This window comes from Lepus europaeus, chromosome 6 (genome assembly GCF_033115175.1).
Source record: "Lepus europaeus isolate LE1 chromosome 6, mLepTim1.pri, whole genome shotgun sequence".
NCBI lineage: Eukaryota > Metazoa > Chordata > Mammalia > Lagomorpha > Leporidae > Lepus > Lepus europaeus.
In genome coordinates, this window is record NC_084832.1 from 117,156,503 (window position 1) to 117,182,238 (window position 25,736).

The 25,736-nt window shown below is 42.3% G+C and overlaps 1 protein-coding gene across 1 annotated transcript in view; it reads left to right on the forward strand.

The window, feature by feature from the left end:
* IRAG2 (inositol 1,4,5-triphosphate receptor associated 2) overlaps positions 1-25,736 on the forward strand; it is a 111,601-nt gene that overhangs the window by 19,252 nt on the left and 66,613 nt on the right. The window contains exons 10-17 of the mRNA XM_062195232.1: positions 9,022-9,078; positions 11,269-11,328; positions 11,427-11,491; positions 13,412-13,508; positions 15,302-15,436; positions 16,237-16,338; positions 17,937-18,100; positions 24,199-24,223. Coding sequence (XP_062051216.1) covers positions 9,022-9,078; positions 11,269-11,328; positions 11,427-11,491; positions 13,412-13,508; positions 15,302-15,436; positions 16,237-16,338; positions 17,937-18,100; positions 24,199-24,223 — 705 coding nt within the window. The remainder of the gene's footprint in view (positions 1-9,021; positions 9,079-11,268; positions 11,329-11,426; positions 11,492-13,411; positions 13,509-15,301; positions 15,437-16,236; positions 16,339-17,936; positions 18,101-24,198; positions 24,224-25,736) is intronic.

Consider the following 25,736-nt stretch of genomic DNA (forward strand, 5'->3'; position numbering starts at 1 on the left):
AAACCATTCCTGTTCGCTGAAGTTGTAAATGAGTAATTGGTAAAATATCTTTTGGTTGTAAAGTCTGAAATTGGTACTCCTCAAAATGTCTAGAATATTGACAAGGCAATTTCTCATTCTTATTGGTAATGGCTCCACTGATGAAGTGAATTTCATGTGACATGAATTATTTTAAGGATATAAATCACTGTCTTAGAGTTGGGCAACATCACTGAAGTCAAGCTTAAGACATTTTTATTACCACCCAGAAGAAATCCTTCCTACACCCCACCCCACCCCCTTCCCACGCTAGGCCACCACCAGTCTGTTTTTTGGTTGAACAGACTTCTCCATTCTGGACGTTTCATGCAAATAGAATCTTCTGTGGTTTTTGTGTCTGATATCTTACACTTAGAGCTTCATGTTTCCAAGGCCCATGCTTGTTACACCTTCTGTCAGTACTGTGTTTCTTTTTATTGTTAAATAACTTTCCATTATTTGAATATTATGTTTACCCATTCATTAGTTGGTGGGTGCTTTGTTAGTTCATTTCTCTCTCTCTCTCTCTCTTTCTCTCTCTCTCTCTCTGGCTGTTAGGACTATTGCTGCTATAAGCAGTATGTGTATAAACTTTCATGTGGACAGATGCGTTAATACCTCTTGGGTTTTGCTTAATGATGGGGACATGGTCTGAGAAATGTGTTGGTCGGTGATTTCACTGCTGTGTGAACATTGTAGCACTTAGAGACACCAATTTAGATGGTTTAGCCTGTTCCTCACCTGGTCTGTATGATGTATACTGTTGTACCAGGGTCTTTAGTGATGTTGTTAGGTGGTGCATGACTGTACACATAGGACGTGCACACATCACAATGACTGAGTTTAATTTTTTGAGGAATTGCCCAGCTGGTTTCCAAAGTAGCTTCACAGTTTAATTTCCATAAGCAGAGTGTGGGAGTTCAAATATCTCTAGACCCATGCCAACATTTACTACTTGTTATTAATAGTTGTACATGCTTGGGGCTGTGTGTATTTCATTGTGTGTATATATTGTGTGCTGATGCAAGCATGCTGGTCACCATTTCTCCTTTGACCTGACGTTATGGCTGGACGCTTGCAGCAGCTCTCTTCTCTTCGTTTGTACAGTCTAGACTAGATAGTCGTGAACTACAGTTTTACTACTGTGCCTTGTAACTTTTCCATTATGGTGACAATTTCAAATTTATTAATAGCCAAATTGTGAATTTCTGATTTGCACTTTTATAAGTTCCTATGTCAGGAAGGAGTTCAAATATTGTATCTTTGGTGTAAAATTTTTATTATTTACTAATTTATTTGAAAGATGGAGAGGGAGAAATAGAGAAAGGGAGGAGAGATGGAGAGTTAGAGGCAGATCTTCCATCTGCTGGTTCATTCCCCAAATGCCCACAGCACCAGGGCTGGCCAGGTCCGAGCTGGAGCCTGGAACTCGGTCTGAGTCTCCCTCCTGGGTAGCCGGGACACAAGTGCTTGAACCGTTACCTGCTGCCTCCCAGGGTGTGCATTAACAGGAGGCTGGATTGGAAGTAAAGTACCTAGGATTTGAACTAAGCACTCTAAGGGATTTGGGCATCACAAGCAGTGACTTAACCGCTACACACTACAGCTACCCTAGGTATTGTACCTTCTTAATGTTGCAAATGAAGAGAGATAGGAAAGTTTGCCATTGATTAAATTAGGGGATGGTACCTTATGGAAATGTTTTTGTCTATATTGTATCTATATTGTATTGTATCTATATTGTATATACTTACCTACCACACATTTTAATTGAAAAAATGAAAACAACTATTAATAAATTCTTGGATTTCTGTCACCCTTGTTATCTGTAATGGCCTAATTGGGCAGTATTTTTATTGTATATGTCTGAAATGAAAATGTATTTATATTTTTTAGAATAACAGTCTGTTCTTTACCTTTTTAAAATTTATATAAAGGGAACGAACTTCAAGTATTTCATATATACGGTTTTAAGAGCATAAAGATACTTCTCAGCATACCCTCCCTCTCCCCCTCACACCCTCCCTTCTTCTTTTCCTATTGTAATTTTTACAATGACATACTTTCAGTTTTCTTAATAATCACAAGCTTAACTCTCCACTAAATAAAGACTGCAACAAGTAGTAAGTAGAAAAAACCACCATTCCTCAAGAATATAGGCAAGGGGTATAAACAATAATCAAATCTCAAAATATAACTTTTGCTCATATATATTATACTTTTTGTGCTTTGTGTATATTTGTTACCACAAATCAGGGAAAGCATATAATATTTATCGTTTTGGAACTGATTTATTGCACTAACCATGATGGTCTCCAATTGCATCCATTTTGCTGTGAAAGATTTTCATCCTTTTTTATGACTAAGTACTGTTTCATCGTGTATATATGCCACGTGTTCTTCATCCAGTTATCAGTAGCTGGACATCTGGGTGATTATGAATTTTAGGTATTGTGAGTTGAGCTGCTATAAACACAGGGGTACAGATAGCTCTTTCATATGCTGATTTCATTCATTTCTGGTAAATGCCCAGGAGTGATGTGCTGGGTTGTATAGTAATCTACTTTCAGATTCCTGTGACATCTGCATACTGTCTTCCATTATGGTTGCACTAGTTTACATTCTTATCAACAGTGTATTAACGTAGCTTTTTCTTCACATCCTTATCAGCATTTGTTATTTTTGGATTTTTGGATGATAGCTGTTCTAACTGGACTGAGATGAAACCTCTTCGTAGTTTTTTGTTTGTTTGTTTGTTTGTTTGTTTTTTAATTTCCTTGATGACTAGTGATCTTGAGCATCTCTATGTGTCTGTTGGCCATTTGTATTTCATCCTTTGAAAAAGCATGTTCATGATTTTAGCTGTTTCTTAACTGGATCACTTGTTTTATTGTTGTTGAGTTTCTTAAGCTCCTTTTATATCCTGGATATTAATCCTTTTTAAAAAATGTTTATTTTATTTATTTGAAAGTCAGAGTTAGAGAAGGAGAAGCAGAGAGAGAGACAGAAAATCTTCTATCTGCTGGTTTGCTCCTCCATTGGCTGCAAGGCAGGAATTGCACTGATCCAAAGCCAGGGTCCAGGAGCTTCCTCCAGGTCGCCCATGCAGGTGCAGGGGCCCAAGCACTTAAGCCATCTTCTACTGCTTTCCCAGGCCATAGCAGAGAGCTGGATCAGAAATGGAGCAGCCAGGACTTGAATGGTGCTCATATGGGATGCCGGCACTGCAGGCGATGGCTTTGCCTGCTATGCCACAGTGCCAGCCCCCTGGATATTAATCCTTAATCAGATACATAATTTGGAAACATTTTGTTCCATTCTATCAGCTGCTTCTTAGTTGACTCTTCCCTTCGCTGTACAGAAGCTTCTCAGCTAGGTGTAACCTTGTTTCTCTATTTTTGCCTTTTTACCTTTGCTGCTGGGGTCTTTTGTAAGAAGTCTTTGCCTGTGCCAATGTCTTACAGTGTTTTCTCTAGTGTTTTGATGATTTCAGGTCTTGAGATTTAGGTCCCTGATCCACTTTGAGTTGATTGTTGTATAGGGTGTAAGGTAGATGTCTTGTTTCAAGCTTCTCCATTCAGATTGATTTTTCCCAGCACCATTTGTTGAAGAGACTGTCCTCTATACAGAGAGTGATTTTAAGATTAGTTGGTTGTGGACATGCGGATTATTTTCTAAGGTCTCTAGTCTGTTCTAATAATCAGCATATCTATTTTTCTTCCAGTACCAGGCTGTTTTGAATGTAAGTGCCTATATTATGTCTTGAAATCAGGTATTGCATTGGCTCCACCTTTATTTTTATTGTTTAGGATTACTTTAGTTATTTGGGTCTCTTGTGAGTCCATATGAATTTTAAGGTTTTTTATTTTTTATTTTTTTTTAACTTTTATTTAATAAATATAAATTTCCAAAGTACAGTTTATGGATTACAATGGCTTCCCCCCCATAATTTCCCTCTCACTCGCACCCCTTCCATCTCCCGCTCCCTCTCCTATTCCATTCACATCAAGATTCATTTTCAATTCTCTTTATATACAGAAGATCCATTTAGTATATATTAAGTAAAGATTGCATCAGTTTGCACCCACACAGAAACACAAAGTATAAAATACTGTTTCAGTACTAGTTATAGCATTACTTCACATTGGACAACACATTAAGGACAGATCCCGCATGAGAAGTAAGTACACAGTGACTCCTGTTGTTGACTCAATAATTTGACACTCTTGTTTATAGCGTCAGTAATCTCCCTAGGCTCTAGTCATGAGTTGCCAAGGCTATGGAAGCCTTTAGGGTTTGCCGACTTCGATCTTATTCAGACAGGTCATAGTCAAAGTGGAAGTTCTCTCCTCCCTTCAGAGAAAGGTACCTCCTTCTTCGATGGCCCCGTTCTTTCCACTGGGATCTCACTCAAAGAGATCTTTAATTTAGGTCTTTTTTTTTTTTTTCCAGAGTGTCTTGGCTTTCCATGCCTACAATACTCTCATGGGCTCTTCAGCCAGATCTGAATGCCTTAAGGGCTGATTCTGAGGCCAGAGTGCTGTTTAGGACATCTGCCATTCTATGAGTCTGCTGTGTATCCCGCTTCCCATGATGGATCGTTCTCTCCCTTTTTGATTCTATCAGTATTAGCAAACACTAGTCTTGTTTATGTGATCCCTTTGACTCTTAGACCTATCAGTGTGATGAATTTTAAGGTTATTTTTTTTTTAGACCTGAGAGAATACCTTCAGTATTTTGATGGGTATCTCATTGAATCTGTAAATTCTTTTGAGTGGTATGGGCATTTTGATGATACTAATTCTTGCAATCCATGAATTTAGAAGATTTTTCCTTTGTTTGGCATCTTCTATTTTTTCCCTAATGGTTTATAATTTTCATTGTAGAGATCTTTGACATGCTTGCTGAAATTTATCAAAAGCTATTTAATTTTTTTGTAGCTGTTAAGAGTGGGACTGATTTTACAAGTTCTTTCTCAATCATGGCATTATTTATGTATACAAAAACTATTGATTTTTGTATGCTGATTTTATATCCTGCAACTTTGCCAAACTTACGAACTCCAGCAAACCCTTAGTGGAGTTTTTGGTATTGTCTTTGGCATCTCTGTGTAAAGTATTGCGTCATCTGCAAACTGTAATAATTTGACTTCTTTCTTTACCATTTGTATCCCTCTGATTTCTTTTCTTGTCTATTGATTAAAGCTAAATCTGCCATAACTATGTTGAATAGTAATGGTGAGAGTGGGGATCCTTGTCTGTTAATGAATATTAATGGTAATGCTTCCAGCTTTTCCCCGCTCAATAAAATATTGGCTGTTGGTTTGTCATATTTTGCCTTGGTTGTGTTGAGGAAAGTTCCTTCTATATCCAATCTGCTGAAGGATTTTGTCATGAAAAGATGTTGTATTTCACCAATGTTTTCTCTGCATCTGTTAAGATAATCATATGGTTTTCATTTTATAAGTTGTTACTGGGATGTATTACGTTTATAGATTTTTCATATGTTGAATGATTTCTATATACCAGGGATAAATTGTACTTGGTCTGGGTGATCTTTGTGATGTGTTATTGGATTTGATGAGCTAGTATTTTCTTAAGGATTTTTGCATCTATGTTCATCAGGGATATTAGTCTAGAGTTTTTTTTTTTTTTTCTTTTCTGGTTTTGGACTTAAAGTGATGCTGTCCTCATAGAAAGAGTTTGAGAGAATTTCTTCCCTTTCAGTTGTTTAAAATAGTTTGAGAAGACTTGGAATTAGTTCTTTAAAAGTTTGGAAGAATTCTGCAGTGAAGCCATCCAGTCCTGGGCTTTTCCTTGTTGGGAGGGTCTTTATTACTGACTCAATCTCCATCTTGCTTATTGGTCTATTTAGATTTTCTCTGCCCTTATGACTCAATTTTTGTATATTGTATGTGAACATAAATATATCCATTTCTTCTAGATTTTCTGGTTTGTTAGCATAGAATTGGTATTAATTCCTGATAATGCTTTTTATTTCTGTGGTGTCCAGTATAGTATTTCCTTTTTTTTTTTAAAGGATTTATTTATTTATTTGAAAGGCAGAGTTACAGAGAGGCAGAGGCTGGTTCAACCCCTAGATGGCCGCAACAGCCAGAGGTATGCTAATCAGAAGCCAGGAGCCAGAAGTTTCTTCCAGGTCTCCCACTTGGGTGCAGGGGCCAAAGACTTGGGCCATCTTCTACTGCTTTCCCAGGCCACAGCAGAGAGCTGGATTGGAAGTGAAGCAGCCAGGACTTGTACAGGTGCCCATATGGGATGCTGGCACTGCAGTTGGCGGCTTTACCCACTATGACACAGCGTCAGCTGTAACATCTCCTTTTTTCATCTCTGATTTTATTAATTTGTGTCTTCTACCCACTTTTTTTTGTTAGTTGAGCTAATGGTGTATCAATTTTATTTCTTCAAAAAGGCAGCTCTTTATTTTACCAATCTTTTGTATTGCTTTTATTTCAGTGTTGTTTATTTCTCCTCTAATTTTAATTATTCCTTTTCTCCTACTAATTTTGGTTTTAGCTTGCTCTTGTTTCTCTAGATCCTTTAGATGCATTGTTAGTTCCATTATTTGATGACTTTCCTATTTCTTGATGTAGGCACTAATTGCTATTAGTACTAATTGCTCTCTTTTTAACATTGTTTTTGCTGTATCCTCTGAGTTTTGATATGTGTTGTGTTGTCATTTTCATTCATTTCTAGGAACTTTATTTCCTTTTGATTTCCTCTATGACCCACTCTTGATTCAAGAGCATGTATTTCAGTCTCAGTGTGTCTACGTATTTTCTAGAGTTTCTTAAGTTGTTATTTTCCATCTTTATTTCATTGTATTCTGAAAAGATAAATGGTATGGTTTAAATTTTTTTGAATTTACTGAGACTTGCTTTATGGCCCAGAATATGATTTTTCTTAGACAGTGTTCCATACACTAATGGGGGGAATGTATATTCTGTAGCTGTGCGATGAAATGTTATGTAAATATCAATTAGATCCATTTGGTCCATAGTGTAGATTAGCTCTGTTATTGGTTGACTTTTTGTTTGTTGAAGTCCCTCATTATTATTGTATTGGAGCTTACATCTCTGTTTAAATCCATTATCATTTGTTTTTATACAATTTAGTTCCTAGCATTGGCTACATACACATTTATGGTAGTCAGATCTTCCTGTTGAATTGATCTCATAATTATATAATGCCCTTCTTTTTTTCTTTAAGATTTATTTTATTTCTTTGAAAGAGAGAGAGAGAGAGGTCTTCCATCTGCTGGTTCACTCCCCAAATGGCCATAATGGCTGGAGCTGAGCCAATCCAAAGCTGGGAGCCAGGAGCTTCGTCTGGGTCTCCCATGTAGGTGCAGGGGCCCAAGGACTTGGGTCATATTCTGCTGCTTTCCCAAGTACATTTGTAGGGAGCTGGATCAGAAGTGGAGCAGCCAGGACTAAACTGGGCGCCCATTTGGATGCCAGTGCTACAGGCTGCGGTTCTAACCTGCTGTGCCACAGCGCCAGCCCTTCATTGTCTCTTTGTATGGTTTTTGTGTTAAAATATATTTTGTCAGATACTAGGATGGCTGCATTTGCTTGTTTTGCTTCCCATTAGCATGGAATGTCTTTTTCCATTGTTTCACTTTCAGTCTGTGTCTATCTTTGTTGATGAGGTGTGTTTCTTGTAGGCAGCAAATAGGTGGCTCTTGCTTTTTGACAGGCAGAGTTAGAACAAAGATGCTATCTTTGTTCATATCTGCATGTAGGATTTTGAGTTTGTTAGCAGGAACCAAAAATCATGTGTGTATATACATGTACATACATTATACTAGATACAACTTAGACATAGAGATAAATTCCACAATACAGAAATCTGTCTTTGGGAAATACATCTGCGATAAGGTAGTAGAAACAGCCAAAAGACACGAATTCAGATGCTACCTTCTCTACTTAAAAGCTTTTTAATCTCATATAACTAGTTAATCTTTCTGGTCTCCATTTTCTCATCTGTTAGATAGGTGTGCTATTTTGACCAATCCCATCAGCTTTTTTGGAAGCTCACGTGATTATATGGAAATAACTTTCGAACAACAAAAGACACTCTATATCTGTGATTACATTGATGATTGTGTTTCTAACTTTGTTTTTTTTCCCAGGTTCTCAATTTAGTCAGTGAACATACTTGGCAATTCTATATTTAAAACTTGGGCTAACAAGCCTGCTTTTGATTTGAGTAAACGGATCTTTCTTCAGGATTCACTGTAAAAGGAGAAATCTAGACACTTTCTAATCTATTTGTTTAAATCTTTTTTTTTTTTCTTTTGAATAAGAGAGAGAAAAGTACAGGGTGAGAAAGATTTTCCATCTACTGGTTTACAATCCAAATGGTGGTAATGGCCAGCACCCCATCTGGGTCTCCCATATGGCAGCAGGGGCTCAAGCACGTGTGCCATCTGCTGCGGCTTCCCAGCATATATCAGCAGAGAGATGGATCAAAAGTGGAGCAGTCAGGACTCAAAGGGGCACCTATATGGGATGCTGGAGTGGCAGGCAAGTACGCAGCTGTGTGCACTACAGTGCTGGTCCCTCTAACCTATGTTTGTGGAGGAGGAAGAATCTTCTGTGTGTCCCCTTGGATCTGTTATTGTCCCACCTAGCACTCACTTTTCACCGGGAAAGTGAAGACCATGCGTCGTCTTACTCCACAAAGCATGGAAGAGATCGACTAAACCAGAGGCTCGGCTGTGCCCCGCCTGTGTGACAAACCTCTGATAAATGCGGTAAACCTCTGTTAGCCTGCGCTTTGCTGTCCTTGCTGGTTCAGTGTGGACAGCAAACCCTGCTAACGTGTTTTGAGGCTGGTTATGAAAGTTGTTGGGAAGTGCAGAACACAGGCCCACCCGGGGGTTTCAGAAAAGTGTTTGCTCAACTGGAATGAAATTGTCACCTTGTACTTTGATCACAACAGTGTCCCAGCGGCCCTCCCTCCATCTGTTTCTTTTCAGATGCAGTTGCGCACGTACGAGAACACGTTGCTTACTAAAGATGCAAGCATACGGAAGGTTGGTACTGTCCCTTGCTCCTGGAGGTCTGAGGCATTGGCTGGCTCTCTCCAAGTCACAAAGGAAGTGGTCATTTGGGTACCTGCACCACTCTGAAAAGATCTGACTCTCACAGGATGTCGCAGGCTTTTCTTTTTAGAACTTCAAAGAAGTGTTCTTCTGAGTGATGACTGCTGCCTGCTTCCCCATCTGGGATAAGCCCGAGCATTGCTTGCCCAAGTTCTAGTGGTGTTCAGACATAGATGCAGCCAATATTAGTGTGCCAAGCTACCAACCACTGGCTAGATACGGTGATGTAGCTTTTTTTATTTTTTATTTTATTTCTTTTAATTTTTTTTTTGACAGGCAGAGTGGACAGTGAGAGAGACAGAGAGAGAGGTCTTCCTTTGCCATTGGTTCACCCCCCAATGGCTGCTGCGGCCAGCGCGCTGCAGCTGGCATACCGCGCTGATCCGAAGCCAGGAGCCAGGTGCTTCTCCTGGTCTCCCATGCGGGTGCAGGGCCCAAGGACCTGGGCCATCCTCCACTGCACTCCCGGGCCACAGCAGAGAGCTGGACTGGAAGAGGGGCAACCGGGACAGAATGTGACACTCCAACCAGGACTAGAACCCGGTGTGCCGGTGCTGCAGGTGGAGGATTAGCCTACTGAGCCGCGGCACCGGCCCGATGTAGGTTTAATTGATAGTTATACAAGTAGCCTTTAGTTTTAGGATAGAGTGTACCCCTAAGTTATTTGCTACCTGATTTGAGTGATTAACACAGCTAATATCTTTGTATTTGTCCCTGTATCCTGTGGTCATAGCCTATCTAGTAATAAAAGATGCAGCTGGTTATAGTGGCTTTCAAAGACGGAGGAAGGGCACAGCCCAGGACAGGGAAGTAATGGAAGAACAGCCTTTGGCCTTCCTCCTTCCACTGTACGTTGTGACGTTTCAAAGGAGAGAGTCATAGCTTGTGGATGTTGACCAGGATACGGAATATTGAATGTTCTGTATCTCTTGATCATGGTGTTCTCTGAGTAACGATGTCATGGTAGTAGCCGCTAGACTGTTCCCCGCCCCAGTGTGGGTCTCCCCAGCTTTCTGCACTCCTGCCGGTCCTTATTAGGTATGGACTGAGCCCCTCCCATGTGCTGTCTGAGCACCATGCAGGCCTTGGGATGAAATTCTACATCCTGCACTCACTATCTGGCCCTGCTGCTCTTGCCATATGAAATGATGATGGTAACCAAGGTGTCAGTTGAACTGGATAACATTGGATGCCTTAAGAATGTCGGTCACAAATATTGTATTTTTTAATTGCATCATGATTATAGTTTAAATTTAGGCGTAAGAATCACTTTTTAGGATTTGATTCCATCGAACCAGACAACACAGAACATAATCACACCAGGTAGTTAGAACTGCCTTGTTGTCCTGTACTTCTTGTGTGTTTGGATTTTATTTGTTGGAAAGGCAGAGATAAGGGACTGGCATTGTGACATAGCAGGTAAGGCCAAAGCCTGCAGTGCCAGCCGATCTGAGTCCTGGCTGTTCCACTGTTGATGCAGCTCCCTGCTATGGCCCGGGAAACAGCCAAAGATGGTCCAAATCTTTGGGCCCCTGCACCCATGTGAGAGACCTGGAAGAAGTTCCTGGCTCCTGACTTCAGTCTGTCCCAGTCCAGGCCATTGTAGCCATTTGGGGGTGAACCAGTGGATGGAAGATCACTCTTGTCTTTGCAGCTCTCTCTGTAGCTCTGCCTTTAAAATAAATAAATATTAAAAAAAAAGGCAAAGACAAGTAGATTGCTCATATTTTGGTTTAATTCCCAAGTGTCTGCAGCAATTGGGGCTTAACCAGGCCAGAACCAGGAGCCACGAACTCCGGGTCTCCCATATCAGTGGCATGTACCCAAGAGCTTGAGTCTACCTGCTGCCTTCCAGAAGTCTTAGCAGGAGGCTGGATTGGAATACAGGAAAGATTCTATCCCAGTCACTCTGATATGCGATGAGGGTATCTCAAACAGCAGTGTCAATTGCTCCACCACAGTGCCTGCCCCTTGGTTCACTTTTTGAATAGTGAAATTGTTGGAAGCTTTCATGATGATTGGGCATTTACAGTTCTTGGGTGCATGACATTGATGGTCCAATTAAAGTATGCTGTGGTGGATTTTATTTTCCCTCTGTTAATTGACTCTACTACTTTTCAGAAGGACTTAAGAATAGAAGAACTGAAGTCAACCATCATAGACTACGGGAGTGTTATAGAGGTATACCATAATAATGTCACAGCTTGCAAGGTGGGATTGTTCAGTGTAACTTACCCACTGTAATAACACGTGCATCCTAATATTGTGTGTGGTTGCAGAATTTGCGAGGGGATAAAAATAAACTGGCTCATGAGTTGCAGCACCTGCAGCAGGAACTCATCATGTACGTATGGAGTGAGCCTTGCCAGCCTCCTGCCCTGTGTTGTTGGCTCCCCGAGCTGTATGCCACTCCTGGGATGACCACATTGCTTTCTCTGCCTTTGTATGTGGTATTTTTTCTGCTCTTCTCCATGTGAATTCCTTCACAAGTTTCCCTGACCCTTCGTGGCTGTCTTAGCTCAGACTGAAAACAACAAACGCCTGTTTCTCATAGCTGTGGAGACACAAAGCCCAAGATCAGGATGCCAGCCGGTGTGGATTCTAGTGAGGGCTGTCTGGCGGCTGACTTCTCTGTGTATCTTCATGGAGAGGAAGGAATGGGAACTGTCAGCCCTTTTCTTAGAATGGCTGAACCCTCATAATTCCTCGCCAAAGTCTCCCCCACCTCCAAATCCCATCACATTGGGGTTAAGAGTCCAACTTAGACATTTTTGGGGGAACCAACATTCAGCCCATTGTGGGAATGCTTGCTTGTTTTTCTTCACCTTGCAATTAGGTGGTCCTTTTGAATGCAATTGTGGCACATTGTTCTGACTTGTTTGCTAACACGGATTACTCCATAGTGTCATCATTTTTTTTTTTATTAAACTTTTATTTAATGAATATAAATTTCCAAAGTATAGCTTATGGGTTACAATGGTTTCCCCCCTCCCATAACTTCCCTCCCGCCCGCAACCCTCCCCCCTCCCGCTCCCTCTCCCCTTCCATTCATGTAAAGATTCATTTTCAATTCTCTTTGTATACAGAAGATCGGTTTAGTATATACTAGGTAAAGATTTCAACATTTTGCCCATATAGCAACATCAAGTGAAAAAACTACCATTGGATTACTAATTATAGCATTAAATAGCAATGTACAGCACATTAAAGACAGAGATCCTACATAATTTTTTTTTTCAAAATAATTAATTTTCTATGCCATTTCCATTTTAACACCAGGTTGTTTTTTTTTTTTTCATTTCCAATTCTCTTTATATACAGAAGATCACTTCAGTATATAATTAGCAAAGACCTCATCAGTCTGCGCCCACACAGAAACGCAAAGTATAAAAATACTGTTTCAGTACCAGTCCTAGCATCACTTGGCTTTATTTATTTGAAAGAGTTACATAGAAGGAGAGGCAGAGAGAGAGGTGTTCTATCCGCTGGTTCACTCTCCAAATGGCTGCAAAGACTGGAGCTGCACCAATCCCATGCCAGGAGCCAGAAGCCTCCTTCAGGTCTCCCATGCAGGTGCAGGGGCCGAAGGACTTGGGCCATCTTCTACTGCTTTCCCAGGCCATAGCGGAGAGCTGGGTTGGAAATGGAGCAGCCAGGAATCAAACCAGCGCTCATAGGGAATGCCAGGACTGCAGGCGGTGGCTTAACCCGCTACGCCACAGCGCTGGCCCCATCATTTAGTTTTGAGCCTGTGTCAAATTGCTGGTCTAGGATCTACAGAAGTCACTCAGCCAGTGGTGAAAGGACATCATCTATGTTGTGTGGGTGGCAAACAAGGCAAGTGCAGGACCCATTCAGAGGCAGAGAGGGACGCTCGGTCTAGCTCCAGCTAATTTTGTTACATGAAGACCACATGGTCCTATGGGCCCATATATGCTGATTTTACAAGAACACTTAGAAATCTTGATTCTTAGTGAAATTTCTATTGGATTCAGTTCTGGGAAAAAAAAATGTGGCCCCCTTGCCTGTGACCTCCTGGAATCACTAGCTTGTGCAGCTTCTGGAAAGCAGGAGCTGCCTATCACTTTTCTCCTTGTCTTTAAAAATTCATTTCATTTCTTGTTCCCTGGCACCTTATACAATCCTGGGCACACATGGGTGCTTGCTGATGGCTGAGTGATAAGTGAACCCTATGTTGATGACTTCACCTGTGATGTTGGAGGCCGACCTAACAGAACTGAACTCCCACCTCTGTTTTTTCCAGAAATGGAATCCAGTTGTCGGTCAGTGGAGAACCAAGCGCCTTCTCTGAAGGAGCCCAGTCGCTACATCATGAGCTCCTCCTTGCTACGTCTGCAGAGGTTGGTCATTATAACCAGGCAGGAGGCTTTCAAAGCTAGCCACCCCACGCAGTAGCTCAGTGTTAAGGAAAGGTCTACAGCTTGCTGATTGGTGTAGAATCCAAGTCTGAAGACTGTTAGCCTGCCCAAAGGATCATTTTCAAGTTATGACCAAAAACTACAGTCAAGTTCAAGTGTGCGTTTGTGGAAGTGTACATTCTATAAATAGGAACTGCAGAAGAATTATGTTCCTGGGCTTTCCAGGGCAAACCACCTGCACTGATCCCCAGTCTCAGGCCGTAAGGTAGTACTGGAAATCCATGAGCTGTTCTTCCAGTATTTTCTAAAACTTCCCAAATCGGTGGATTTGTCCCAATTAAAAATGTTCAGAAATGACAGTCATTTCCTTTGCTTTAAGATCCAGTTGCACCAACCTATTTAGTAACACTCATTATTACACCAGAGTGGTTATGTATGAATCTGGAAAGAAAATAGCATTTTAAAATAGGTGTCTTGATTTTTAAGTGGCAAAATAAGTTAGTTTTATAACAGTTTGACTTTGGTGGATCCAATAATTGTTTTCCAACACAGGAGCAAATGCTCTGAAGCCTTTTCTGGAGATAAAACCTTGCTCCCACCCTCACTCCCCATAATTTTTGCTCCTGTTTTCTACATTGGTGCTTGTGTCAGCAAATGCTTTGTTTAGCATGTTGCTTTCTTTTTGCCACGCCAGTGGTCTTTCCACCTCTGTGGGCAATAGATGGGTCAGAATGTCCTCAGTTGACAGCTAGGATATGACCTTGAAAGGAGAGGAAGTGTGTCCTTGGGGCAAAAGCTGTCTGAGCCGGGGGTGCAGAGGTGATGTAGGCTGCCTTCATCCGAAGCTATCTCAGGAATCCCTGGACACGCTGCTGGGAGCTGTGCTTCCGTGACATTTTGTTTCAAATGCTCAGCATTTCACTGTGGTTTTTGAAACCAAGCCAAACTCGCAGACGGAATGGTCCTGTGACAGATCTGTCATGGGCTGTGTGTGTCTCTCCTCAGTCCTCTGAGATCATCATCATGATGTCAAGATGCCAGCCCATAAAGTTTTGGACTTCTCAACAAGGAGTCATCAGCCAGCGAAGTTTTTGCTCTGAAGTTTACCCACTGAGGAGTTAAAACTTCGCAGCTGGAAATAAACATCCTGGAGCCCTCGACTCTAACAGCAAGAGGGAGGCTGAGTGTGTTACTGCATGTCCAAGGGTCTTCAGACAAGACATGGAAAATGTGTACTATGAAAAAAAAAAAAGAACCTGGGCATAGATACCATTTTTTTTGCATGCAAATAGATATCTTTTAATTCCATTTTCCACAAACTTTTTGAAATGAGTTCTTGGGAGTCAGAGACTGTGAAGGAGGTGTAGGCGAACGTGCTTTGTGAATCCTCTCGGAGCCTGCAGTGAGTGGGAGGGAGACAGGACACCAGTCTATTTCAATGGGCTCAATGGATGGAGCACCGTTCGCTTTTCTTCCCTCTAAGTCTTTACCTGCCTCTGTGTTCCTATCAGCATGAGAGCCTTCACAGTCTGTGTCTCCCATTTAAGAATGTCATCTATGGGATGAGTTAGTTTTTCTGACTTAGTAACTTAACAAGTGATTGAGTCCATCCTAGAGGGAAAATGTCAACCCCTCTCGTAGGATGCAGGGGGATTCTGCAAGACTGTCTAGAGCTCTTTGCTGATGACGAAGACAAAGCTCCATGAGCATCATTTTCATAAAATGAATTCTTTATGAGGGTGACAGTGTTGTGAGCATCTTGGTAATTGTTGCAGAGCAGCGAAAACAATCAGCAGGGCAGTCTAAGGAGCCTATCATCACTGGACGCCACCATGGACCAGGACGTTCTGCTGCTGCTAAGTCAGCCCAAACTCAAGGGGGAGGAGTTCACAGCTGCGCTGCAGAAGCTGGTATTACGTGCCATGCATGTGTTGTGAGTTTCGCTTTGGCTCAGACTATCTGTGGATAACGGGCCTACAACCTATTTGCTGAGTCCAGATAGATCTCTGTTCTTGAGACCCAGATTAATCCTGACAGGTTAGTTTCCGCAAACCTTCCTGAGGTTTAGCTTCTTGTTCGGGAGCAGTCAGGATGAGGAAGTTGGAAGTAGCTATGTACTACTTAAGCTTATTTTTCCTATGGGTTATTTTTCAAAGGGCTGAACACATGATAGCTATTGGACAGTTTGCTTCTCTTCATTTTCTTGTTGCTAATGATTAGTATCTCTTTCATTGTATTTTCCCTCACTGGAAACTCAGGAAAGTTGGAGAAATCAGAGAACATTATCTTTATGTTGATATTTCCAGTCCATTTCACAATGCCTAGTGTATGTATTCCAGTTAGCATTTAATTGATGAATGTTAAAAATCAGTGAAAATACTTATTTCCCTCTAGTTGAAATAGGAACTAAAATGGTAGGTTTTGTTTTAGAAAGCGATTCTATCTGTTGATACTCAGCATGTCTTGGGCACCTGACATGAATTAGCATGTACATATGGCACCTGTTACCTCTACATGCATGCATTATCATGTACACATGGCACTATCTTGGGTCAAAGGAAAATCACTTGGGGTATTAGATGAGAAGGAACTCTCTGGGGGTATCTTCCTGACTCACCTATGTAGAACTTCAGTCTAAAGCAATTGTTGTCTTAGAGCGTATGCCTTCCACTCAAATTCCAAGTTGAAGATGTAGAACTCTTTTTTTCAGCATGAAGAAATTTCTGAAGTTGAATCCTCTGTTAACAGCTTTTTACAATGGGTTATTAATCCGGAAATCATTATGAAAGGAAAGAGGGAGACAAGGCTTACTGTAAGTGTTCCATATTTTGTGTTTTCCTTGGGTTTGGTTCACTTTGGTAACCCAAGTAATGCTTATAAGATACCCTTCTTTATCTAAGACTGGTGTCATCTTAGGCTACCTTAGTCTGATGGCGAGTGCTGAGTGTGTCTGGGGCTGTGGATATGTTAGAGGGTGAGGGTCACAATAAAGGTTGTGCTCCTGAGAGCAGGTAAAGAGAGGGAGAGGGAGTGTGAAGTCATACAGAGACAGAATAACTAAGACAATTCAAGACGTATTTGTATCCCTCTGAGAACTGGCTAGTGAAAGCTTGTTTTGTTTTGTCTGTTAAAATTCCTGAACTGTGGTAGAATGATGATTGTGTACAAAATCTTATTGCTGGGGTGGGCATTCTGCTGTAGTGGGGTAAGCCTCTGCTGGGGAGGTCTGTGTTGCACATCAGAGTGCTGGTTGGAGTCCCAGGTACTACATTTCTGACCCTACTCCCTGCTGATGGATCTGGGAAGCGGCGGATGATGGCTCAAGTTTTTGGCTCAATGTGAGATACCTGGATGGAATTCTAGACTCCCAGTTTCAGCCTTGCCCAGCCCGGGCTGTTGGAGGCATTTGGAGAGTGAGTCAGTGGAGAGATCTCTCTGTCTCTGTCTCTCTCATTCTGCCCGTCAAGTATATACAAATAAATAAAAATTCTAAAAAAGATTCTTAATCTTCAGATTGACCATTTTATTTTATTATCTCATAAAGTAGCAGAGCATAGGAAAAATGGAAACTTAAGTAGCTATTCCCAGCTTTGTTAGAAAAAAAAATGTATACGAATAATCTATTTTAATATATCCATCACCTTTTATCTCTGTTTTTAAAAATTTGACAGAAACAGACAGCTCCCCTCTGCTGCCTCATTCCCCAAATTCTCTCCATGGGTCAGTCTAAAGCCAGGAGCTGGAAACTTGATCCAGATCTACCAAGGGTGGCAGGGGCCCAACTATCGGAGCCATCACCTGGTGCTTCTCAGGGCATGCATCAGCAGGAAGCAGGAGCTGGGAGCAGAGCCAGGACTTGAACCCAGGCAGTCTGATAGAGGACATCAGTGTCCCAACCAGGAGCTTAATGGCTAAGCCAGAAGCCCAGACCTCTCTCTACTTCTTGATGGCTGAACTACTTCCTAACTTCCATCAGCCCCCAAGTGAAAGAACCAAACTCTGGTATATTAATTTTACTTCTTTGCTAATGTAAACTTGCTTAAAAGTTCCTTTTCAATATGATAATCCACAGATGCTGATTGCATGGCCCTGCCTTGGCTGATGGCATCCTAAAGTACATGGGATGGTTGATGGAAGGAATGCTCAGGGATCCGCTTAAGGAAAAGGAAAAGAAAATCAACCTTTGTTTTAGATGTACAGTAGGCACTTAAAACATCTTCGTTACTCTCAGATAATCAATCAGTAGGATCGTCAGTCTGTGGGCAGTTAAGAATTGGTATCTGTTTTGCTAAAAACTGGAAGCCCAACAATAGCGAATGCCTCTGAGATGGGTGTGTCCTTAGCATTACATATTGTCTTTGTTATTTGGATTTAGCATTCGCGTGCTGGTGTTTGTTTTGTTTCCTGTAGGAATTCAAATGTATCATGCAAGAGAGGCTAAATCTTTGTAGATTAATGCTGAACAGATTGGGAAGCCACAAAGAATTTCTTGATAAAGAGTTCGTCAGATTCATAGAGATTTTGAAGAAATTCCAGCTGGAGTATTCCTATTTCAGAAAAGAATTTCTTTACAGGTGATGATCATTTATAAATCAGAGGTACACAGTTTTGTATAATGACAAGTTTGTGATTATACCATGGCATTCAGTTTACTTTTTAAATAAGTGTGTACACTGATTTCACAATACTTTTTCAGAAAAGATGTTCTGTTTGAAATTTCTAGTTAAAAAAATGCTATGAAATTGATGAATATGTTCAGAGTTGCAAATGGTGAACTTTAAAGATCTGTGAAAACCAGAAAAATGAGTTTTTCTTATAGAGAAGAAATTTAGAATTATGGAACAAAGAATTATTTTATCCAGAGGGGCCTTAAAGATTGTATAGTTTGTAAATTATTTGGCTTCCAGACTCACATATTGAATCTCCAGGCTCCTATTCTAATTATACTGAGAAGGGTACAAGTTTAATCTGATTGAGGTGGTTAGGGTTACGAACCTTTGGGGAGTGATCACCTTGGATTTTGTTCCTACGGTGGAGCTAGGTCATCTAGCCATGGTGGCCTTGGAGACACAGACACAAGTCTCCCTTTACCACGTGATGTCCTGCGCCTCCAAGGAACGCAGCCAGCAAGATCACCATCCCTGGAGGTTAAACCAGTGGGACCATTCCATCTTCTACTGTGAACTCCAAAACCGTGAGCCAAAACAAACCTGATAAAAATGTGTGCAATAAAGGCCATAGTGATGAGGTTTTGGGTGGAAATGAAGGTTCTCTAGGGAGTTGAATTGAAAGCCATCCTTGTCTCACTGAGCCGAAGATGCTGGCTTTTTTGTGTTCATGTCTTAGACTTGCTGGAAGGTCAAGGTTAAAAATGATGGATGTGTTTATTTGGTGGAGGAGATTTTGAAACAGTAGAGAGTTCAGGTGGAGGACTGGGCATTGGCGACTTTTAGTCCATTTTACAGTGACAATTAGGAGCCGAGAATTTTGCAGGCTGGCCAGGGGAGGAATGAAGGAAAAAATGGTGTGTTCAGGACAGGAAGTTACTGTAGAGAAACCACTTGTTAAAGAGATCAGCATGATGGGAGACCAGGAGGAAGCACCTGGCTCCTGGCTTTGGATCGGCATAGCGCTGGCCGTAGCTGCCATTTCGGGGGTGAACCAACGGAAGGAAGACCTTTCTCTCTGTCTCTCTCACTGTCTAACCTGTCAAATAAATACATAAATATATAAATATATAAAAAAAGAGATCAGCATGGCCAACAGGTAGCCACGTGCTAATTGGCATGACAATGGGGGAAAATGTCATGAAGGCTCTTAGCGACCTTGGAGGGAGCCCTCCCAGCCCAGTCCAGGTGCCTTTCCGGAAGGGCGGAATTGTTTTGTGGAACTTGGCTTCGCATAGGCTTGCCGGAGACTGTCTCAGTGGGATTTATTTGCCTGTGTTTGGTCAATAAAGTGCTTCGTGACTGCGGACATGAGACAGGTGGGCCCAGCTGTGGTTGGTGCTGGCAGCAGTGCCCACGTGATGCTGGTCCTACACGTGTGCAGGATGCACGAATGATAGGGTCATGGCAGCTCCACCTAGGTTTCAAAGGAAAGCCTTCGAGGCCAGGTAGAGTTGGGCCACAGGGTGGGAGCACCCTCATGGGGCCTGCAATGGGACATTACCTAGGGAAGCTGTGCGAGTGAAGTGGATTTGGACACCCAAGGAACGTTCGGGACAAAATAAAGCAAAAACACAGTGACACCCAGTGCCTGCCAGGAAGAGCTGTGGGTGTCGACGTGCAAGTTCAGAGAGCAGGAGTGTGCAGAGAACAGCAGAGGTGTGGAGGCACAGAGGCCTCCGTGTAACTTTGAAAGGAAGTCTTGGACAACCTGGCACAGGGGCAGAGCCCTTCACGCGGACCCCAGTGAGGGAAGTCCCCCACTAGAGCAATCCTAGCTGCAGAGTTGAGACTCCAGCCTCCAAGAACCGAAGCATGGGCAGCAGCCGGCAAAGCCCTGGGTATAGAACTGTCTAAGCCCATGAGGGCCTGGGCACCCCGGGGCAAGCAGGATGCCAGACATGGGGCCTTACAATGTAGTGCTTGCCCTGCTGGGTTTGATAGTTCCTTTCTACTTGTCTGTTAGTCCTTTTAGGAAGAGGTTTGGATATGCCGAGTGTGTTCCTTCCAAGTGTACTTCAAAGTGTGAAACTTGGATTTATATAGGCTCACAGATAAGAGTTTGCTGTGAGTCTCAAATGAAACGTGGGGCCTTTGGACTAACGCTGCACTGAATTAAGACCTTAGAATTCTTAAGGATGGGGTGGTGAAATGTTATATATGAGGAGGACATGGGTTTGGCGTGAGCCCTGGGCAGAATGCTATGGTTAGAATAATTCTACAGAGGACCCAGGCGGAAGGAGCCGAGTGAGCTGATGAGGGCCCAGGAGTTACTACTGGAAGATGTGGGCTTGAGTCCGGACCTGTTGGTGCCTGGCCCACTGGGCTTTGTTGTACCTCTGTAGGTAGTGCATCATTCCCCACAACTAAATTTAAGTTAAATCAACTCATAGGAAATAGAGGCTAATAAAAGTGCAATAACCAACCGTTTATCCTTCAGCTAACCCTAATTCTTTGATTATGTGGAAATTCTTGAAATTTCCATGCACTGTAAACCACATACTAAATAAGGATAATGATTATATCTTCCGTTGGCCACTATTGATACAGCTACTAATGCCACATGTAACACTTACGAAATGCTTTTTGAATGAACACGTGAGCATGGTTATATAGCAAGCTGGACACAATACCGAAACTGTGTAGTTAGAGACTAGGATAACCTTAAAGACAATCGCCAGAAGAAACTGTTCAGTTCCCTCAAATAGAAGCAAACTGGAGACCAGAAGCAAGGTTGATAGCAGGAGGAACTCTGAAGAAAATGAACTTCTGCTTTCCCTAAGAAGCCGGGAGACCAGCCTTCCCCATAGCGGTGAAAGGCGTGGGTTAAGTGGATATGTTGCTTCCTGCCACACATATCCTCTCCTCTGAAAGGAGCATTGAAGTTCTTTATAGCAACAAGACCTACCTGGAGAGAGGCCTGCACTGTTGCCACTTCGGAGTGAACCTCTGTATTATCCTGCTAGACACATAAGCAGCCCAGTTCAGTAGTAACGGGTGTCATCCGTGCAGGGGTTACTGTGGCAGATGTAGTATGGAGAATTTGGCCTGTATGCATCTCCAGAGAGGTTCAGTCACTTGCCCGAGGTCACCCAGCTGGGAGTAAGAGACAGCAGGGCTTCAGACCTAGATGTGTGTGACTTTGAAGCCAGTGTGCTTTCATCTGTTACTGCCCTACCATTGACTTGTTGAAAGCTCTGATGCAACATTCATTGAATACATTCTGGGGACCTCCCACTGGGCAAAGCGCTCCTGACCAACTTCATGATGGATGGAGCTCTGACTGCTGGACACAATTTAAAACAGACCCCGGATTTTAACGACGAGTGAAGAGTCTTGTGTGGGGGTGGGGAGAGTTCCATGTTTCAGTGAAGTAGGAAATGTTCATGCGAGGTAAATATGCAGGGCGTTCGTTGGGATTGAGGGTGCGTCCAGTGAGCTGCAAGACAAATGAGAAGAATCAAGTGGGTGACGGACAGGCAGTGAAAGTACAACCTGCTCTAAGAGGAAGTGGCGAGGAAAGGGAGCTGTGGTTTGTCCATCTGAGAGCCTGCTGTTTGAGGTTTCCTCCTGCCCTCCCCCAGCTGCTCAGGTGCTAGGGGATTGTAGGAAAGAGAAAATGGATTAAACATTAATAGGAGACACAAGTAATGGCAGGTAACACATAATTATTAAATGTAATGCTGTGGAATAATAAGTGATGTGGAGAAAACACAAGGATAAGAAGATAGGGGACATGAAGGTCTGATTGAGAAGGAGTGGCCAGGGATGCAGGGTCTGAAGGGTGATGAGTCGAGTGGAGAGCTGAGTGACGTGAGGGTGAGCCCTGTGATGATGGGGCATGTTTGTCTGTGTGCTGTTGGCCTGGCAGAATCCCTGGCACTGGGTAATGTGTGAAGAGATTTGTTTTGGCGCACGGTTTTGGTAGTCTGAGAGCAGGGTATAAGCGTAGGCTCAGCCTCTGGTGAGGGCTGCATGTTGCTTTCAATTCCAGGTGGAAAGCAGCTGGGTAAGCAGGTGCATGTGGAAGACAGGAGGGAGGGGCCAAGGTTGTGGTGTCATGGGTTAAGCCACTTATTGCAGTGCTGTCATCACATGTAAGCACCAGTTTGAATCCTGGCTGCTCCACTTCCAATCCAGCTTCCTGCTAATGTCCTCAGGAAGGTAGCAGATAGCCCAAGTACTTGGGGCCCTGTCACCTCTGTTGAGACCGACCTGAAGTTCCTGGCTTCTGACTGAGGCCTGGCCCGGCACTGGGTATTGCGGCTATTTGGGGAGTGAATCAGAGGATGCAAGACCTCTTTCTCTTCTTTCTCTCAATCTCTCTGCCTCTGCCTCTGTCTCTCCCTTTCTTTCTGTAACTGTGCCTTTCAAATAAATCCTAAAAAGTAAAAAAGCAACATAGGGTACAAAATACTTTACAACAACCCTTTCTCATGAGAAACAACCCAGCCTCATGGGAACTGCATTAAAATCCATTCATGAGGGCAGAGCCCTCATGACTTAAGTACCTCTTAAGTGCCTCCCACCAAGCCTCAGCTCTAGTTTTGGTGAGGACAAACCATGTTCAGTGCATGGCATCTGGGGTAGACTCTAAGCAGGTGGTATAGCAGGTGCAAAGGCCCTCCTGCTGCAGTGAGTTTGCTGCTTCTGAGCAGCACTAAGAAGCTGGCATTGCCCAGGTCAGGTAGGAATTGGGCTTTGGGAGGAGCTGGGGTCACAGACACAGGCAGGTGAGGTCACACGTGGCCTCACAGCCCATGTTTATGAGTTAGGACTTTATTTCATTTTGAAGGTTTATTTTGTTTATTTGTAACCAGAGTTGCAGATGGAACAAGAGGGAGAGTTAGAGATTGATCTTCCATCTGCTGGTTCACTCCACAAATGGATACAATGGCCAGAGCTGGGCCATGCTGAAGCCAGGAGCTCAAGTACTTGGGCCCTGCCTTCCTAGGCACATTGGCAGGGAGCTGGATCCGAAGTGGAGCAGTTGGGACTTGAACTGGTGCTTATGTGAGAAGCTGGCATTGCAGGTGGCAGCTTAACCCACTGAGCCACAATATCAGCCCATAGTTATTTTTCTAATGTGTATATCAAAACACAAAGAGTTAAGGAAACTGAAGAAATGAGGAATTAGTTTCCAAATAAAAGAATGAAATAAATCTCCATGATCCTAATGAAACAGAGATAAATGGTTTATCTGACCTAGAATCCAATGCAGATAGATGCTCAGTGAGTGTAGGAGCATGAATGGAGGAAGGCCTTTTTTTTTTTTTTTTTTTTTTTTTTTTTTTAGATTTATTTATTTATTTGAAAGAGAGAGGAGAGACAGAGAAATTTTCCATCCTGTGGTTCACTCTCCAAATGGCTGCAACAGCCAGGCCTGGGGCAAGTCAAAGTCAGAGCCAGAGCTTCTTCCGGATCTCCCACATGGGTGCAGGGGCCCTAGTACTTGGACCATCTTCCTCTGCTTTTCCAGGCATGTGAACAGGGAGTTGCATTGGAGGCAGGGATGCCAGGACTCGAACCAGCACCCCTATGGGATGCGGGCCTTGCATACTGCATCTTAACCCTTAATGCCACAGCACCAGACCCAAAGTCAAACTTTCTTTATTTTTAAAGATTTATTTATTTATTAGGAAGGCAGAGTTACAGAGGCAGAGAGAGAGAGAGAGAGAGAGAGAGAGAGAGAGAGAGAGAGAGAGAGATATCTTCCACCCTTTTGTTCACTCCTCAAATGGCTGCAATGGCTGGAACTGGGCCAATCTGAAGCCAGGAGCCTGGAGCTTCTTCCAGGTCTCCCACATGGGTGCAGTGACCCAGGCACTTGGGCCATCGTCCAGTGCTTTCCCAGTCACATTAGCAGGGAGCTGGGTCAGAAGTGGAGCAGCTGGGACTTGAACCAGCGCCCATATGGGATGCCAAGACTGCAAGTTGTGGCTTTACTGGTTACGCTATAGGGCCGGCCCCCCAAAGTCAAACTTTTAACAAAAAGAAAATATTAGAAAGTACCAAACAGAAATTCTCAAGGTAAAGAATAACTGAACTAAAAATTTCACAAGAGGAGTTAGATCCAGCCAAAGAAAAGATCCATGAACTTTAAAAAAGATAATAATAGCAAACTTCTTCAGAGAAGCAAAAAGCAAAAAAAAAAAAAAAAAAAAAAAAAAAAAGGACTGGAAGAGTGACCACAGCTTAAGGTTCTTAAGCGATAACATTAATTAGAATAGCATGTATTTTCAAAATTCTGAAGGAAATTAGATGAAAGGGCAGAAAGGCTACTCAAAGAAATAATAATTCCATATTCCCCAACTCTGGGGAAAAACATGGACAGCTAGATCTAAAGAAAAATACACTGTAACACGTTATAGTGACATTTTCAGAGGTCAAAGGTAAAATTTCGAAAGCAGCAAGATAGAAGATTGGTCACACAAGAAGGGCTGCCTCTAACACTATCAGCAAGTTTCTCGGCAGAAACATGGCAGGCCTGAGTGGAGTGGGATCCTAAATTCAAAAATGGAGAGGATACAGACTTGGCAAGAAGACGCGAGCTGAGGGACTTCCTCATCACTGGATGGACCTTACAAGAGATGTGCAAGGGCGTTCTTCCAGTGGGATTGAAACTGCTGAGCAAGACAAAAGCACATGACGGTGGAAGATGGACCAATAAAGGTAACTGGATAGGCAAATACAGAACATGGTGATACTATAGTGGCAGTGGATAAATCACAATTCTAGTATACAAGTTCCAAGACAAAGTACTGTAAGTGACTATAAAAGTATATTAATGAACATTTAACATTACAACATGTGAGTTGTGACATCAGTAACATGAAATGTGTGAAGGAGGTATAAGTACAGAGTTCGTGTTGTGATTGCAATTAAGTTGCTACTAGCTTAGAGTGGATTATAATAACCATAAGATAGTCTATATTAAGCTGCATGGTAACAAAAGAGAATACCTGTAAAAGAGACATACAACACAAGGAAGGAAAGAAAGCATTGCTGTACAAAAAATAAAAATAAAATACAAGAGGAAAAGAAAGGCAAGAGAATCAAAGTGGCAATAGGAGTTCTTTTGTATCAACAATTGCTTTAAATGTAGCTGGATTCAACTCCACTATGAAGAGACATGGAGTGGCTAAAAGTATTTAGGAAAACAATCAAAATACATACTGTATACAAGAGATGTTCTTTAGATTCAAGGACATGCAGGGTGACACTGACGGGATGGAAAAAGATATTCAATGAAAATGGCAACCAAAAGACAGCAAAGCTAACTATACTTACATCAGTCAGACAAGTCAAAAATGGACTTAAAGTAAAAAAACTCACAAAACACAAGACATTCTATAAAAAGTTCATTTCACCAGAAAGAGATAATAATGACAGATTTGGATATACCTACCACCAGAGTACCTTCACATATGCAGCAAACATTGGCAGAATTGAAAGAAGAAATACCTGACAATATTTTAATAGGAGACTTCAGTTCTCCATTTTCATTAATGGATAGAGCAGACAGAACAGTCAATAAGGAAAC